The sequence below is a fragment of the Cynocephalus volans genome, chromosome 1, assembly GCF_027409185.1.
Source record: "Cynocephalus volans isolate mCynVol1 chromosome 1, mCynVol1.pri, whole genome shotgun sequence".
Classification (NCBI taxonomy): Eukaryota; Metazoa; Chordata; class Mammalia; order Dermoptera; family Cynocephalidae; genus Cynocephalus; species Cynocephalus volans.
In genome coordinates this window covers 282,780,698-282,796,273 of record NC_084460.1, presented here as the reverse complement: position 1 = coordinate 282,796,273, position 15,576 = coordinate 282,780,698, and the positions used below count along the sequence as shown (strand labels likewise).

The window sequence follows — 15,576 nt, the reverse complement described above, 5'->3', positions numbered from 1 at the left end:
AGCCATAAAGAAAATCCTTGAACCTCTTTAATATATTTACTTAATTATTGTGTTTGTGTTTACATTCATGTAAATGGATTGCTTGCCTATGAAACTGTAAGTTCCTATGAAAACATTTATTATTTGGCATTTTTTCTAGTACTTAACACAGTATGAGGTAGTACTTTGAAAGAATCTGTTGGCTAATTGATATCTCTTCCATCAAAAGGTCTCCCAACATTTGATTCGTCCTCTGATGGGCATGAGTCTGACATTGCAGTGCCAAGTGAGGGAGCTAGCAGCATTGCTTCGTATGAAAGATCTAGAGATCCAGGACTACCAGGAGAGTGGGGCTACGCTGAGCCGAGGTGAGAGGATATTCTTGGAGGAGTTGGGTAGGGAGTGGTACACATAGTCAAAGGATCTTAGGAAAGGGGGAGACTCATTTGCATTAGAGAGGTGCTTCCTTCAGATACTGAAGAACTGACTGGGAACTGGAGACTTGATACTGTGCATCACTTCTCTCTGCCTCGAGTACCTGGCTGGGGCCCTAGTGGCCAACGGAAGCTGTAGCCGAGTCCAGACATGCCCTAGGCAATGGCAAGTAAAGACTTTGGAAGGAAGCCAACAGCTATACAAAATTATACTAGGGCAACATGAACTTGGGAGTTTAGGAAGCAACATAGTCCAGCTTCAGAATAAAATTTCAGTTTGACCTTTGTCTTTGTGGCAGGAAATACTCCTAGACTCCTAGAGCAGGCGCTGCCACTGAACCTGCCACTTGTTGCTGATCTCCCTGTCCTCCTGCTATTTGCCCACATACTCTCAACTTTTCTTCTCCCACTGTACTAGGATCTCTGGGTGTGGCATTTTTCTCCTCTTTCCCAAGAAGTGTCCTGGGTTCTGTCCCCTTTCCATCTCACAGGTAAGAACCTCATCCTAACACTCATATTTCTTTTCTGTATTCCTCCTTATTACAGATCGATTGAAGACAGAGCCATTTGAAGAAAATTCCTTCTTGGAACAGTTTATGGTAGAGGTAGGGTATTTGATATTTCCTTGTGCAACCTTACTTTACTTCTTCCCAGGTGCCTGAGTAGCAACTTGCATTTTGGATGTTAGGTGGCTTGTGTGGTTGGGAGGCCCTTTGTCTGAAAAAGTTGCCTATAGAAAGTTTGATAAAGCTTGAGATGTACAAAGGGAAGATGGGGGAAGAACAGGGAAAGAATGTAAAAAGCAAGAGTGGGCTGATTAACATTTATAAAACATCTCTGTTAAAGTACCAAGGGATTTCATTTGGAATTCTCTAATCTTGGAAAGCTTGGTAGGCCAGTTGTTAAATTTTTGCTTGTTGAGATCTGCTCACAGGTCCTGATTGTGGTGCATGAGGGTCATTGTTATTACTTGTTGAGGCCCTTGCAGCATCCAGTAGTAGAGGAAGGTAAAAAGCTCAGGGCTACCATTTGGGGACTGTCTTGTGGGCACAGTAGGCTGTGGAAAATCACAGTGTTTATTCAAGGGGACTGGCAAAGGAATGAATGGGGAGTCGGTAATTGTGGCCTGTCAGAAGCTCCTGCCTGGGTTTCCCTTCTAAGGATTGAGCTTGGCCAAAAGAAACATCCATTAAATGCCAAACAGGGATTATTAATAACAGTGGCCTTTGATAATAATAGTCAGTATTGATCTTCTTCCCTAACTCTCCTGGGACTTGTTGGTTGTATAGTTAGGAACTTAGTAGTATTGCCCCATTTTCTAATAGTACATGTTACTCAAGTTGGTGCTTTGTTATGTAAGTAAACAATGCTGTTATAATATCGTGTTATGTATAGATTATTCACATTTCTGTCTTGTCTTCTAGGCTAATTTGTAAGCTCCTTGTGGACAGCATCTGAGTCTCATACCTTTTTTTTTTTTTTTTTTTTAAAAGATGACCGGTAAGGGGATCTTAACCCTTGACTTGGTGTTGTGAGCACCACGCTCAGCCAGTGAGCGAACCGGCCATCTGTATATGGGATCCGAACCCGGGGCCTTGGTGTTATCAGCACCGCACTCTCCCGAGTGAGCCACGGGCCGGCCCCTCATACCTTTTTTTAACCCTAAATTAGCACTTTTCACAGGGCGAGGCATAAAGCAGGTGTTCTTGATTGGGAACCTTCTGTTCTGCCTCTCTACGTTGATTGAACTGTAATGCTTGGGGTCTTAACACTAAGAGCAAAGTATATGGGTGCTCAGTCCATGTACTGAAGCGATTGTAACTATGGAGAAGGAGGAAAACATGTATTACTAAGTCCTGAGGCAGAACAGGTTTCAAGTCTTTATGGGAAAGAGAGACCATTAAACCTGAACTTGTGACAGAGAGAGATTTCCTAGGCCATTTTTCTCTCAGATAGCTTCCCCCGTCTCTAAGTTTGGGTAGTAAGGGAGGTTAACATATACTGGGAATGTCATACTAGTTCCCTGCCTCAATCCTTAGTTAAACAATGCAAGGCTTATTCTTATCCCAGCAGAGAGGTCTGTTATTTAGTGCCTGAGTACCTGTCAGCTTGATGTCTAAACATTTTTCTCTATGTACTTTATGCTTTAGCCATATGGAATGACTTTTAATGTCACCAAATTCTGTTTTCTCTTGCTTTTATGTCTTTGTACACATTCTTCCCTTTATCTAGAATGCCCAATGCCCTGGCCTTATCTACCTTTTGAATTAAACTTATATTAAGCTTTTAAGTGTCAGCTTCAGCTTCTATGTGAGACCTTTCTAGACTCTTCTTGTAGAGATAATCCTTCCATGCTACTATTGTACCTTGCCTTATACCTTTATTTTACCACTTATAACTTTATATTACTGTTTGCATGTCTGCAAGACTATGGCTTTTTCCTCTACTGACCTAGGAACTCTTTGGGGGCAAGGACGGTGTTGAATGCATTTCTATACTGCCAGCACTGATCATGGTGCCTAGAAATTAGTAGGTTCTCAATAAGTTTGTAGATGAATATTTTAATAAATCTATCAGGGGGATTTTATGAAAATTATGGCAGTTTGGCCTGTGGATACAGTGTTGCTTGTTAGACCTATATTTCGGATTTTCAGTTATTCTCATGTTTTATTTAGCAGTTTTGGATAAATCACTTCTCTCAGAGCCACTGTTTTCGCATTGTTGAGATTGGAGGCTTATCTCTTTTATACCGTTGGGGGAGGGAGGAGCACTGCAGAACTGAGTGAGAAAGCATGTAGAATCCAGGTGCTAGCCCAGGAAGGGTATTGGTATTTTGGAACCAACTACTTCAAGCATACTGGTCCTCTAGGTTCTGGGTGGATCAACCTCTTAGACTTATAGAATTTTATTATATCTTGAAAGGATCTAAAAGATAGGTGGTTGTAGCTTTTCATTTTATGCATGAAAAATTGAGCCTCAGAGAGGTTAAGTGACTTGCTTAAGGTCATATAGCTGTAACTGTAAGTTTAGGACCTTCCATATTTCTTGACTTTCAGTCTAGAATTCTTGCTGTTTTGTTTTGCTACTTTAACTGGTTGTACACACCAGTTAGGGGAGACATGAGGGCTAGGGTAACGTGGAATTCTTTTGATCTCTAGGGTCACTGCACTGTCCTCAGAATGTCCTGCATAGGTGCTAGAACTGAAAGATTTTCTACTGGCGATGTAGAATTTCTTATGGTTATTGCATCTTTTCAGTTATTCTGCTTGCTCAGGCTCCTACAAACAGGACACAGAAGGGTCATAAGGTCACCAAGGCAACTGAAAGGATGTGCCATCAAAATAAGCAGTGTAGAATAGGAAGATAAACAAACTAGAGAGAGAACTGGGAATGAAAGTGCAGGGAGGCCAGGGCCGATGTCAGCAAGCCATGGAGTCAGTGCCTGGGGTCAGTTTTTCCCATTCCCATTGGGAATATTGCTAGCAAGAGTTGTAGATATAGGGGACAGGGGGCAGAAGGACAGGGAGGTTTCTAGGATACTGAGAGTAGGAAAAATATTTAAGGATTGAACGGGATTACTTCCCCATATTTGGTCCTTTTATTTTTCTTTTCTCCCTAAGAACCTCTGATTTCTCATTTCCAGGGAACCCAAGAGTGCCAATCGATAGTGGCATAACCAGAGGGGGAATACTGGCAATGTGGATGCAAGTCAGGGCTGAATGTGGTGGTTGTTGGCACGATCCTCATACAGGGCAAGATCTCCGTTTATTGCATTTCCTAGGACAAGGGGTTGAAAAGCACCTTTAGAAGTGGAAGAAGAATAAAGGAATTGGGGACTGTTATTACATGGCAGTAGGAACTGTGTTAAAAAGGAAGTTTAGGATGAGCAGACTGGCATAGCCCACTCTCAGTGTAGTCCACTGGAGGGAGTTCTTTTCCCTGGTCCTGTTCATGCCTCTTTCTTTCCATCTGGTTGCCATCATCCTGTGCGGCTGCTGGCGGACTCTTTATTTATTTATCCCAGTGTAATGGGGTGAGGAGGGAGCTGGCCTAAGGCTGGCATTCCGAGGCTATGCCACTGAGCCGCAGGCGGTTTGCATGGGTGTGTGAGTCACTGGGGCTGCATGCTGCTCAAACCAGACGTGGCCAGGCTTAGGGATAGCAGGCAGCCCAAAATAGAGCCCCGCCTTCTGCAGCTGGCAACCCCTGGCTAGGAATCATCCCTTGACACCAAAACCTGGGCAGTGGCGTGAAGTTGCTTCCTTTGCAAGGGGACCCTTACCAGAGATAGAGACTTTGCAGTTCTCTATCTTCATAGGCTTAAATAATCTGTTTAGTATAATACCTTAACCAAGAAATTTGGGGGCTATGGTTAACGTTGATTTGACTCAGCATCCTAAATGTAGCCATCATTGTTGTATCCTGTTTAGTTTTAGTTACTATCTTCATCCCCTGTCTGGTTGCAGCCTGATTCTAGAGCAGATACTTCAAGCTATGAAGATATTCATTGCTGCTCTTATGGAGCTAGAGGTTATATCAAAGACACCTGGGAAAGATGGGCAGCCCTGTAACCTGAAAATGGCCATCCTATTAAGTTCATTCACAGACAGTTCTACTTGGTCTCCTTGGCTGTCTCTCCATCCTTTACCTGCCCCGTGGTAGTGTTATCCAGGGTTGTGTCCTTGATCCCCTCACCCTTCACTCTCTGTCTGGGTTGTCTCATCCAGACCCCAAGGTCAACTATCATTAGTACACTGCTGAGTACCAGTTTTATATCTCTACTGTATTTCAGGCCCATATTTCTTTCTGCATATTTGACATTTTCACCTGGATGTCCCACATACACAACACCCTAAACATGTCCAAAATGAATTATCTACTCCCCTAAACCCATTTCTCTTCTCAAATTCCTTATCTTGGGGAATTGTGCCATTATCCATTCAGTTTTCTAAGCTAGAAATTTGGGAATCACCCACTTTTCTCTTTGTTTTTACTTCCAAAACCTAAATTACCAACTATCTTTTGAGCCTTCTCTTCTCTATTCCAGCTTTCATTGCCTTAGACTAGCTAATTCCCCTGCCCCTTTTTGGCTTGACCGTGAAAAGCCTCCTAACTTGTCTTGCAGGCAGTCCATATTCCTCTCCAGTTGAACTTGCAGTTACATCAGTGATTTCTTTGAAACAGAAACCTGATTATGTCATTGTTGCAGAAAGTCCTTTAGTAGATCTCAGTTGCCAACAGTTGTCTACAGGATAAAGTTCAAACTCCTTGAATGCCTCACAAAATCATCCATGATTTGGTGCTGTTGACCTCTTGCGCCTGATCCTCTGTCACTCACCGCAGCACCTGCACTTTCCTCATATGGAAGTATTGACCACTTCCTGCTTGTACACATCTTGATCCATTTGCTGGGTATTTCTTCTCTCTTATCCCATGGCGAACTCCTCTTCAACGTTCCCAACTCTGCATGGGCATCATCCCTTTTGTGAGCCTTCCATGACAATTTTTCCTTCCCTCAGTCTGCTCTCCATCTTCCAGGCATAGGCGCACTATCTGGCTATTCCCACAGCCCCCTGTGCATTCCTCTCCATAGCATTTGGCATAGGGAGGATGCAGACACGAAAAGGAAGGGTAGGGAGGCAGGGAACAATTGAGTTGACTGATCCTTTCCTATTTAGGTGTTTCCATTATAATGCTTGTCAATCCCTTCTCCTCAATATACTTAACATGGATTCCACACCATAACCCTTTTCTGTTTTTCTTTCTACCTCATTGATTGTTTCTTCTTCAGATCTTTTGCTGGTTCTTCTTCTGCCTTACCTTTTCATGCTGGAGTGCTCCAGTCCTTGGTTCTCTTATCTTTTCTCCCCTCAGTCCCTTATTGATCTCAACTATTCCTATGGCTTTAAGTATCATCTTGTTGATAAATCCCAAATTTTATCTTCATTCTAGACCTTACCCTAAAACTCCAGACAGCTTGCTCAACATTTCCACGTAGAAGTCTAATAGACATCTTAAACTCAACATGTCTAGAACTGAACTCCTAATCTTACCCCCAAATTTGCTTTTTAAACAACTCCCTCCCATCTAAGTTGATGAAAACTTCATACTTTCACTTTCTTGGGCCCAAAACATTGGCATCATCCTTGGCTCCTGTCCTTCCTTCATTTCCTATATACAGTCCACCAGGAAGTCCTGTTGGCTTTACCTTAAAAATATACCTGTAATCTCACTTCTGCTGCTACCACACCAGTTTGAACTACCATCATCTCTTACTTGCATTATGGCAATAGCATCCTTATTGGTATCCCTCCTGCTACTCCTGCCTCCTACTGGCCTATTACTAACAAAGCAGTCTTATTAAAATATAAGTCACGTCATGATACTCTTCTGCTCAGTGCCCTTCACTGGCTCAGCCTTTCACTTATTGAATAAAATCCAAAGACCCTGTAATGGCCTCCAGGACCTTATGTGATCTGGACTCCATTACCTTTCTGATCTCATCTCCTGCTCTCTTCCTCACTCAGTCCACTGCCACCACACTGGCCTCTTGCTGTTTTTCTAACGTTCTAAGCATTTCCTGCCTTTAGGCCTTTACACTGGCCATTCCCTCTGCCTGGAATGTTCTTTCTTCAGATATTTGTATGGCCACCTCCCTCACTTCTTTTATGTCTGTTTTAGTTACCTATTGCTGTGTAACAAATTATCCCCAGACTCAATGACTTAGAATAACAAACATTTATTATCTTACACGGTTTTTGAGGGTCAGGAATCCAGGAGCAATTTAGCTGGGTGATTCTGGCTGAGTGTCTCTCATGAAATTTCAGTCAGGATATCAGCTGGGACTGCAGTCATCATAAATCCTAGAGAATTTGCTTCCAAGCTCTCTCATGTGGCTACTGACAGGAGGTTCCATTTCCTTGCCACATGGCCTCTCCATAGGGCTGCTCACATGACATGGCCTTGGTTTCCTCCAGAGCCAGTGATCCGAGAGGCAGATGGGGAAAGTGAATCCAAGACCAAAATGGAGCTGCAGTCTTTTTATAACGTAATTTCAGAAGTGACATCCTGTCACTATCTTGCTGTATTCTCTTCATTGGAAGTGAGTCACTAAGTTCAGGTCATACTAAAAGGAAGATAATTCAGTTCCACTTCTTAAAGGAATCTGTTTCGAAGAATTTGGGGATGTGGCTACATGGACTACGTCTATTTACGTGGACTACAATAATGTCTTTGTTCAAATATCACCTTCCCAGTGGAGTTTACCCTATTTAAAGTTGTAAGCCACATTCATGCCCCTCTGCACCTGGCACTCCCATTTTACTTTACCACACCTTACTTTTAATTTTTTCCATAGCACTTATCTTCCAACATATTACCATGACATTTACTTATTGCTTATATCTTATCCCAAGTGCCTAGAACAGTGCCTCCACACATAGTCCGCACTCAGTAAATATTTGTTGAATGGATGAAGGAATCATATCTTCCTACTCTTCTTTATTTTCCCCATTTTATGAAAAGGCCATCAGGGCCAGCCCGTGGCTCACTCGGGAGAGTGCGGTGCTGATAACACCAAGGCCCCAGGTTCGGATCCCATATACGGATGGCCGGTTCGCTCACTGGGTGAGCGTGGTGCTGACCACAACAAGGCAAGGGTTAAGATCCCCTTACCGGTCATCTTTTAAAAAAAAAAAAGAAAGAAAAGAAAAGGCCATCAAATGATCACCTGTTAGTAGCCTTAGACTTAGACAGTCCTACATGTAAATAGATGAGTAGCCTAATTAGATTGCCATTCTACTTCCTGTCTTGTTTCTTTGATACATGTTTTCTGAGAGGTTGTACCAACTTTGGGATAAAGTATAAACCTTGAACCTTTTATTATTGAGAGATCCCAGAACCTCTTTTTTTAGAGCCAGTTAAGATATTAATACCTCAAAGCCAATGGAATAAGAGCCTAACAAAATCCTGGAAAGAAAATTAGTCATATAGCCACAATGACTCTACTTCCACAGTTAGAAGGGCTGCCCCTTTAACATACACCTGTTGTTCAATATATAGAAGGCGGCATAGGATTTAGAGTATGTCTTTTCAATGTCCTTTGTGAGTATTATAAAGATGGATAAGTCTAGATGCATGAGAAAATACTCCCTACCATTGTGTGTGTCAGTTCTCTGACCTAGAGAAACTTGTAGTTAATTCATTCTTTCAGTATTCAGGATAGTGCACATGTGCTCTACCAGGTCCTGTGCGCATATAAGGTATGATAATATTGTTGTCAAAGAGCTCACAGTACCTAATGAATGATAATGAGGTTCATAATAGTGGAGTGATTAGAAGAAGCTTCCTATAAGGGCTCGAATTGGACTTTAATGGTTGGTTTAGGCTTTGATAGGGAATTATGCAGAAGGCATTTGAGGTGGGAAGCACATGGGCACAGAATGCAAAATAAGAATAAGAGTGGGTGAGTGTTAGTAGAAAATACAAGATAATAACTTAAGGCTAAATTGTGGGGGCCTTAAATGCTGGGCTGGAGGGTCAGTGTTTTATTCTAAGTGTTTCTCAACTTTGTGCCTGTACCACATTTATTTGCCCATTTCAGTCCAGTTGTTCACATCTGTCATTACATGCAGTGATTCTCAAACATGGGTACATCTCCTAGGAAGGAGATGGGGCACTTCTTCCTTGCAGTTATTAATTACTGTAGTGGATAGTGGGAAGCCACTGAAAGTTTTGGAGAATTGACATATAAAAGTGATCTTTTAGGAAGATTAGGCTGCTAGTGGTATGCCATGTAATCTGAAGAATAGCAGTGCCATTGACAGACTAGGAAAATCATGGGTGGGGCTCAATTAAGTCTAATCTTTGGCAAATAAAGGAATCATTTTCCTTACTAAAACACAAATCCATCAGTATTTGAACTCTGGAATGAAAATTTCCATTGAGGAAGGGATGTCTGTATGTATTTCTTAACTATATGTCTTCTGAATTTTGCCTTTGAGGTTTTCTCACTGTGATTCCTGTAGTAACCATTAAGCCCTGCTACCAGGGGCCACCACTTCTTTTCTTTTTGGCTCAAGAATGGATAAAACGTCTTTATTTTTCTTTTACACAGCTTTATCCGGGATTATACTTTCAAAAGAAAACTTATTGAAGTTTTGAGGGAAAACAAAAAGGCAGTCAATATAGAAGATACAAATGAGATAAAATTACCCATGTCCGAAGGATGAGTTTCCAGTTCTAAGAATCCCAATATTGAAGGACTTTCCTATATCCCAGATTCTCTTGTAAACTCAAAACCAGGTATTATAAACTCAGATGCCTACAGGGGCCAGGTATATAACATAAATATGTGTATCAGGACAGATAGAAGATAATGGAGAGTTGTAGGGGACTGTGGAAAATGAAATTGTAGGGGCTGGCCCGTGGCTCACTTGGGAGAGTGTGGTGCTAACACCAAGGCCATAGGTTCGGATCCCTATATAGGGATGGCTGGTTAGCTCACTTGGGAGAGTGTGGTGCTGACAACACCAAGTCAAGGGTTAAGATCCCCTTACCAGTCATCTTTAAAAAATAAAAAAGAAAATGAAATTATACATGCCCCTGTATCTTAACCCAGATAGGCTAGCACTGTTTAATAGACACCACTCCAGGGGTTGTGTATCTTCATTGAATGGAAGTTACCAACTCTCCTAAAATAAAAACTTTTTTTTTCCTGTTTAGCTCCACCAAATCCAATGTTAGCCTCTCATTTGTTTTAAATCTCCAGTCTGAGAAATTCATTTAGTTAAGATTTGATTTGTCAGGCAGTGATGATTGAAGTCTTATTTCTGGAAAATGTCTAACCTGTAAGCTTCCTGTACCTCCAGAGCATTTTGCGATGATTCACACAGTTGAATCTCCCTCTTCTTCCCCTAGTAGAGGAAGGGTTTCATAAAAGTCCATTCATTACAGTATGTTTGTTTAACAATCCCTTAGCCTATTTTAAAAAATAAATAGCTTATTTATAATTAGAGTTAATTAAAAAACTTAAGAGGAAGATCTTTTTCACATTCATATTGAATTTAAATTGATTATAGGACGTATGCAGTTACTTCAAAAAGTTTGTGGAAAAATAGAATTAATAGATAATACAAATCTTTCCATGAACTTTTTGAAGTACACTGTATAAGTGGGATTGCTCAGGAAAGAGTTGAAAAAATAGGGTTGAAGCTTAGGTTGAAAAAAGACCTATAGAAATAGATTTGGGAATCTTCTGCAAAGGAGCAATGTTTGAAGCCATGAAAATGGATGCATCTTTTGCTGGGAAGAGCATGGAGAAAAGAACAAAGGCCCAATGATTGAAATTTGGGGAACAGTCATAATTGGAACAAGTAGTAGGAGCCAGAGAAAGAAATGTGAGACAAGAAAAGAATTGGAATAGAGTAGTAGATTAGCCAGGAAAGGGAGCTAACACATGTAAAATACATACTGTGTGTGTGCTAGACACGGTGCTAGATGCTTTATCTAAGTTATAACTTTTAATCCTCACAACAAACTTATGAGCTAGGTGATATTATCTTCATTTTAAAGATAAAGAAGCAGAGTCTCAGGGGTGAAGTAATTTGCTTAAGGTCATTCAGCTAATTTGCCCATATTTGTTTTGACTCAAATCCTGTGCTCTTTCTATTACCAAGGAGGGCAATCCACAGTGCCACATGCGGGAGAGAGGCCAAAGATAATGGGTGACTGACCGACAGAGGAAAGATCATTAGGCAACTCATGATCTTGGGCAATATCAGCAGGTTGCAGGCAGTTAAAGAAGGATTGATTGATAAGGCAATGGAGACAACGAGCGTAGAACTCTCACCAGAGAAGTTTCACAACAAAGAGGAAATGAGAGAGAGCTGGAGAGCCAGAAGTAGCTTAAGCAAAACAAGATGAGAAGACACATGTGTTTAAAGGCAAAGGAGAAGCCAGTGGAAAAGGAGAACTTTACTCTGGTGAAGAGAAAGGGATAGTATAAAAGCAGGGACCTGTGGAGTTGAGCAAAGTAGAAGGATTAGATCTTCCTCTGGGATTTGTGGATGGCATGAAGGGATGGGCGATATTTTGAAGATAGGTGGCTTGATTTCTTCATACTTCCAGCTTCTTTCCCCCACGAGATGTAGCCTTTTCATCCAAGAATTTTAGTCCTTTCCAAGGGCATTCAATTCCTCTCATTTAAAAAGAGGGTTAGGTGATTACATGACTTTTCTGTTATGACAGAAATAGTGAAACAGAAGTAAAAGTACAAGTTGTTCTTTTCCTCTTCTGAACTCCCACTTTGTGTCTTTCCTGTGTTACTTAGGACTTCTATCTTGTATGTATTATAAGAATTTCTGTACTTATCTCTCCTGTTAGCTTATACAGTCCTTAAGACACAACATTCTTACTCATTGTGTTTCCTCTTCTAAACTTACCTCAGTGCCTCGTAGATAGGAGGTACACAATGAGCGGTTGTAGCTTAAAGATCTTGGCATTAGAGGGGTCTCATTAGTACATGTTGTCTCTGGTTTAGAAATGAAGAGAGAAAACAAAAGTATCAAACAGCTTACCTTTAAGCTTTTCTTAGTTTGTTGGCTTCATAACTTTAACTTTATACCGAAAGCATTCTCATATATCCTTCACTTATGGGTGATTTTAATTTTGGATAGTGAGCCGTATTGAAAAGTGAGAGTTCTGTAGAGTCTGAGTCCTATAGATTGGCAGCTTAGCTGTCCAGTATTTAGAGAATGAGATTGCAGGATTCTTGGACATCCTTGTTATCTCTCATAATGGAATTTTTAAATTTTTTATTTTAGTTTCTTGTGGCTAGCCAGTGTGGGACCTGAGCCCTTGGCCTTGATGTTATCAGTACCATGCTCTAACCAAATGAGCTAGCTGGCCAACCCACATACCAGAATTTTTAAGGGAGAAATTGCCAGAAGGTCTGAGGAAGACTATTTTTCATTCTGCATAGGAGATTTTTGATCGATTTGTTTTTCTGTTTAGAAGTTTAGACTCTTTGTGGACAGTACTTATTTAGCACCATTGTAAATATTAAGCATGGTGGAATCATACTGAAAAGTTAAAACATGTTTTCTGCCCTTGAGAGATGGACTTTTGAGGGATAGTAGACCATTGGAATTTACATATCTACAAAGAATATTCTAAATGTGTAAAATATATAAGTTACCTGAGAGGAGAATTATTTTGAATGGCATCTGGGATTCATATCTGGCTAGTTTGGGAAAGGTATTTCTGGAAGAGGTGAATCTTGAGCTAGGAGTGCAGAAGTGTTTTGTGTGGTGAATGGCTGCTGAAGGAAAAGACACAACTAAGTATTTTACTCAGTTGCACAATCTGATGGGCTCTCCCCAGGTCTGGTGGTGTAAAGGAATCCTTCAAAAGCTCTTTGACTTCTGTTAATCTTATGCTTGAAGCCTGAGCAATTCTGATGCTGTACATTGCCCTCTTAGAATCTTTTACTGTAAAAAACCCCTTCCAGTTGGGTGTGAGTAAAACTAGGAGTGAAGAGGAACTTTGAGATGGGATGATAATACTGCTGGGTTTAAAGAAGGAATAGTTGATGGAAACTACATTTGGTTTTCTGCAGCCCCCAGCAGCTCGAAGAAGAGCAGAATGAAATTGCTGAATTCAGTGAGTACATAAGGAAACGCAAGTCTCAAGCAGAGTATCCCCTCCAAATTTGGGATAACCTCTTATACTGAGATAAATAAGAATCAGTATAAAATAGATAATATTAGCTATCTACAGAAGTTATTCATCCAATGGTTTGTAAATATATTGCTATGAGACTAGGTTACAAATTTCAAGGGTCTAGGCTAGTACCTCAATGAAGAAAATTGTGGTATCGCAAATATCTTTTCCAGAAGATTAGAGCCATAGAATTTTATGAGTTTGAAGGGACTTTATCAATCTAAGGATATATCAAGCCACTTTGTTTTACTTATAAGGAAATTAGGGTTCACAAGTATAAAGGAACTCTTATGTAGACAAATAGTTATAGAATTTGGCACCAGGACCCAGGGCTCTGAACTTCCAGTCCACTTACACTGTGTCCCGTCACTTTGTCACGTATTACATAGCTGCACTTGGAACTTTATGTGGGCAGTTGGCAAGACTGAGACCAATTTGTGAGCAGTATAGACCTAACTTTAACTATAAGAAAGTGATTGAAGGCTAGAGAACTCTGCCCCAAGTACTGTCTCCTCTCACTCCACATCCCTTTCTTATGACTCTTGGCCTTGTACACCTCTAGGCTCTTATATGCAATTAAAGAAAAACTGTTATGTAATTAATTCATGATGTCTGAGAAGATGTTCTTACAGAGCAACAGAGTTGTATAGAATCCCAAAAAAGAAAAACCGAGAGTAACAATTTATTAATTTATCTACCACAGTGCCAAAGCAATGATATAGTAGAATGGGATGAATGTCTAGCTTGTGCAGTGTATATGAACTATCCCATAAAGTATTTGCCATTTTTTACCCTTATTTTGAGTAACAAGTAGCACTCAGTGTTTATTCAGCCTCCCAGGAAAAAGCAGCTGAAGATATACCAGTAAGTGGAATAGACCTTATCTTCAAAACTAATAAGTTGGCATTTTAATTTCTGAATATTCTCTTAAGATTGTTAGTATCAGTCCATCCTGTACAGTCTGATCATCCCTAAATGAGCAAATGAAAACCAGGTTAGATACTCTGGACCTTTGGAGACCCCTACAACATATTGACTCCCCAGGAGGTGCTGCCTGAACAGCCTCGCAGTTTCTTTCAATACATATGTCTGTCTATTTTCCTCCCCCAACGTGTCTTCTTAGAGTATCAAGCTAGGTTTAAAAGCATCCAGACAAGTATTTGGATAGTGGCTTTTGTTCAGTGTAGTAAGTAGACTCTACCATGGAAACCCTTTCATTGAACCTAACTTGTACAGAAAGAAATTCTCTCTTCAATTTTGGGGCTTTGCCTGGCTGGAGAAACCCTTTGGATGGTGAGTGGGAGGTGTGGAAGAGGTTGGAAGGTTCTCTCTAAGCACTCTCTCAACTCAAAGCTTCCCTTTCTTGAACTTCATTGGCCAGTGAAGGAGGGAGATATGTGCCCTTTGCCTCTCTTTGCTTTCTTACAGGTCATTTTAGGAACTTTAGTGTCAGAGGACTTCTTGGGTTTTATTCCCCTGATCGAGATAGCCCTAACAACTCAGAGTCTGAGGACTGGTTCTAGCTATACTGCCCTGGTCACGATCCCCTGGGTGGACCAGCAGCAATCCACAAACCAGTAGCCCCTCTTTCCTGAAACTGCTTCGGAGGCCTCAAAGCCTGAATCAAATGGCCATTGTACTAGCCTTGTATTGGGGCTCAGAATGTCAGTTTTCAGCTTGTCCTCATATATAAATATAGGTCTCTCTAGATATAAAAAGTGAGAGAGTCTGTAAGTTGCTTTTTTTTTTCTATACCCCCTTTCATGGGACAAGCTAATGAGATGCATATCATTAAAGGCCTGATGTTTTGTGGGACAGAGCCTTTTAAACTGGATGTGCCTGGCTTAGTTATGGCAAATATTTACCAAAAAAAAAAAAAAAAAAAAAAGGGACATACCATATAAAATTAGAGTTCTGAAAATAGTACTGAGAGATGGAGAAAGAAAAAAAAAAAAAAACAGGACAGAAAATACAGGCCAGTCTGTTTGGGGAAAAGGGAAAAAGAGATAAAATGAGAGAAACCTCGGCAGTAAAAACAGCATCTTGGTAAACAGACTATAAAAAAAATTGTGACCTGCTTTCTGGCAGCACTGGCGGCTGTCGAGCGGGCGAAGGTGGCGGAGCTGGCGTCTGTGTGGACACACGGTGCCCGGGGCGCACGGCTCCCCTGGCCGCGCAGGGCGTTAAATTTAGCCACATAATGATGGGCCTGAGGAGCAGCCTCTTGTTGACCACACCATAATTACTGCTTCACTTTATGAATTTTATTTTGCTTATTCTGTTTCCTCCTCCTTTGGCATGAAGGAGGCCTGGAGTGGGGGGAGTCCCACCCCGCCACATGCCTCCCCTTCATGGACAAAATAGTCTTCATAGAAACTTGGGCTCTTGGGCCATCAGGGTAAAGAGTAAGCTCCCTTGATTAATCAGAGGGAGGAAGGTTTGC

The 15,576-nt window shown here is 41.1% G+C and overlaps 1 protein-coding gene across 4 annotated transcripts in view; it reads left to right on the top strand.

Moving 5' to 3' along the window:
* Positions 1 to 15,576, top strand: part of NHEJ1 (non-homologous end joining factor 1) — an 83,650-nt gene that overhangs the window by 16,540 nt on the left and 51,534 nt on the right. For all 4 annotated transcript variants that reach the window (XM_063112984.1, XM_063112997.1, XM_063112979.1 and 1 more), the window contains exons 4-5: positions 209 to 347; positions 960 to 1,018. In XM_063112984.1, the coding sequence (XP_062969054.1) occupies positions 209 to 347; positions 960 to 1,018 (198 nt within the window). The remainder of the gene's footprint in view (positions 1 to 208; positions 348 to 959; positions 1,019 to 15,576) is intronic.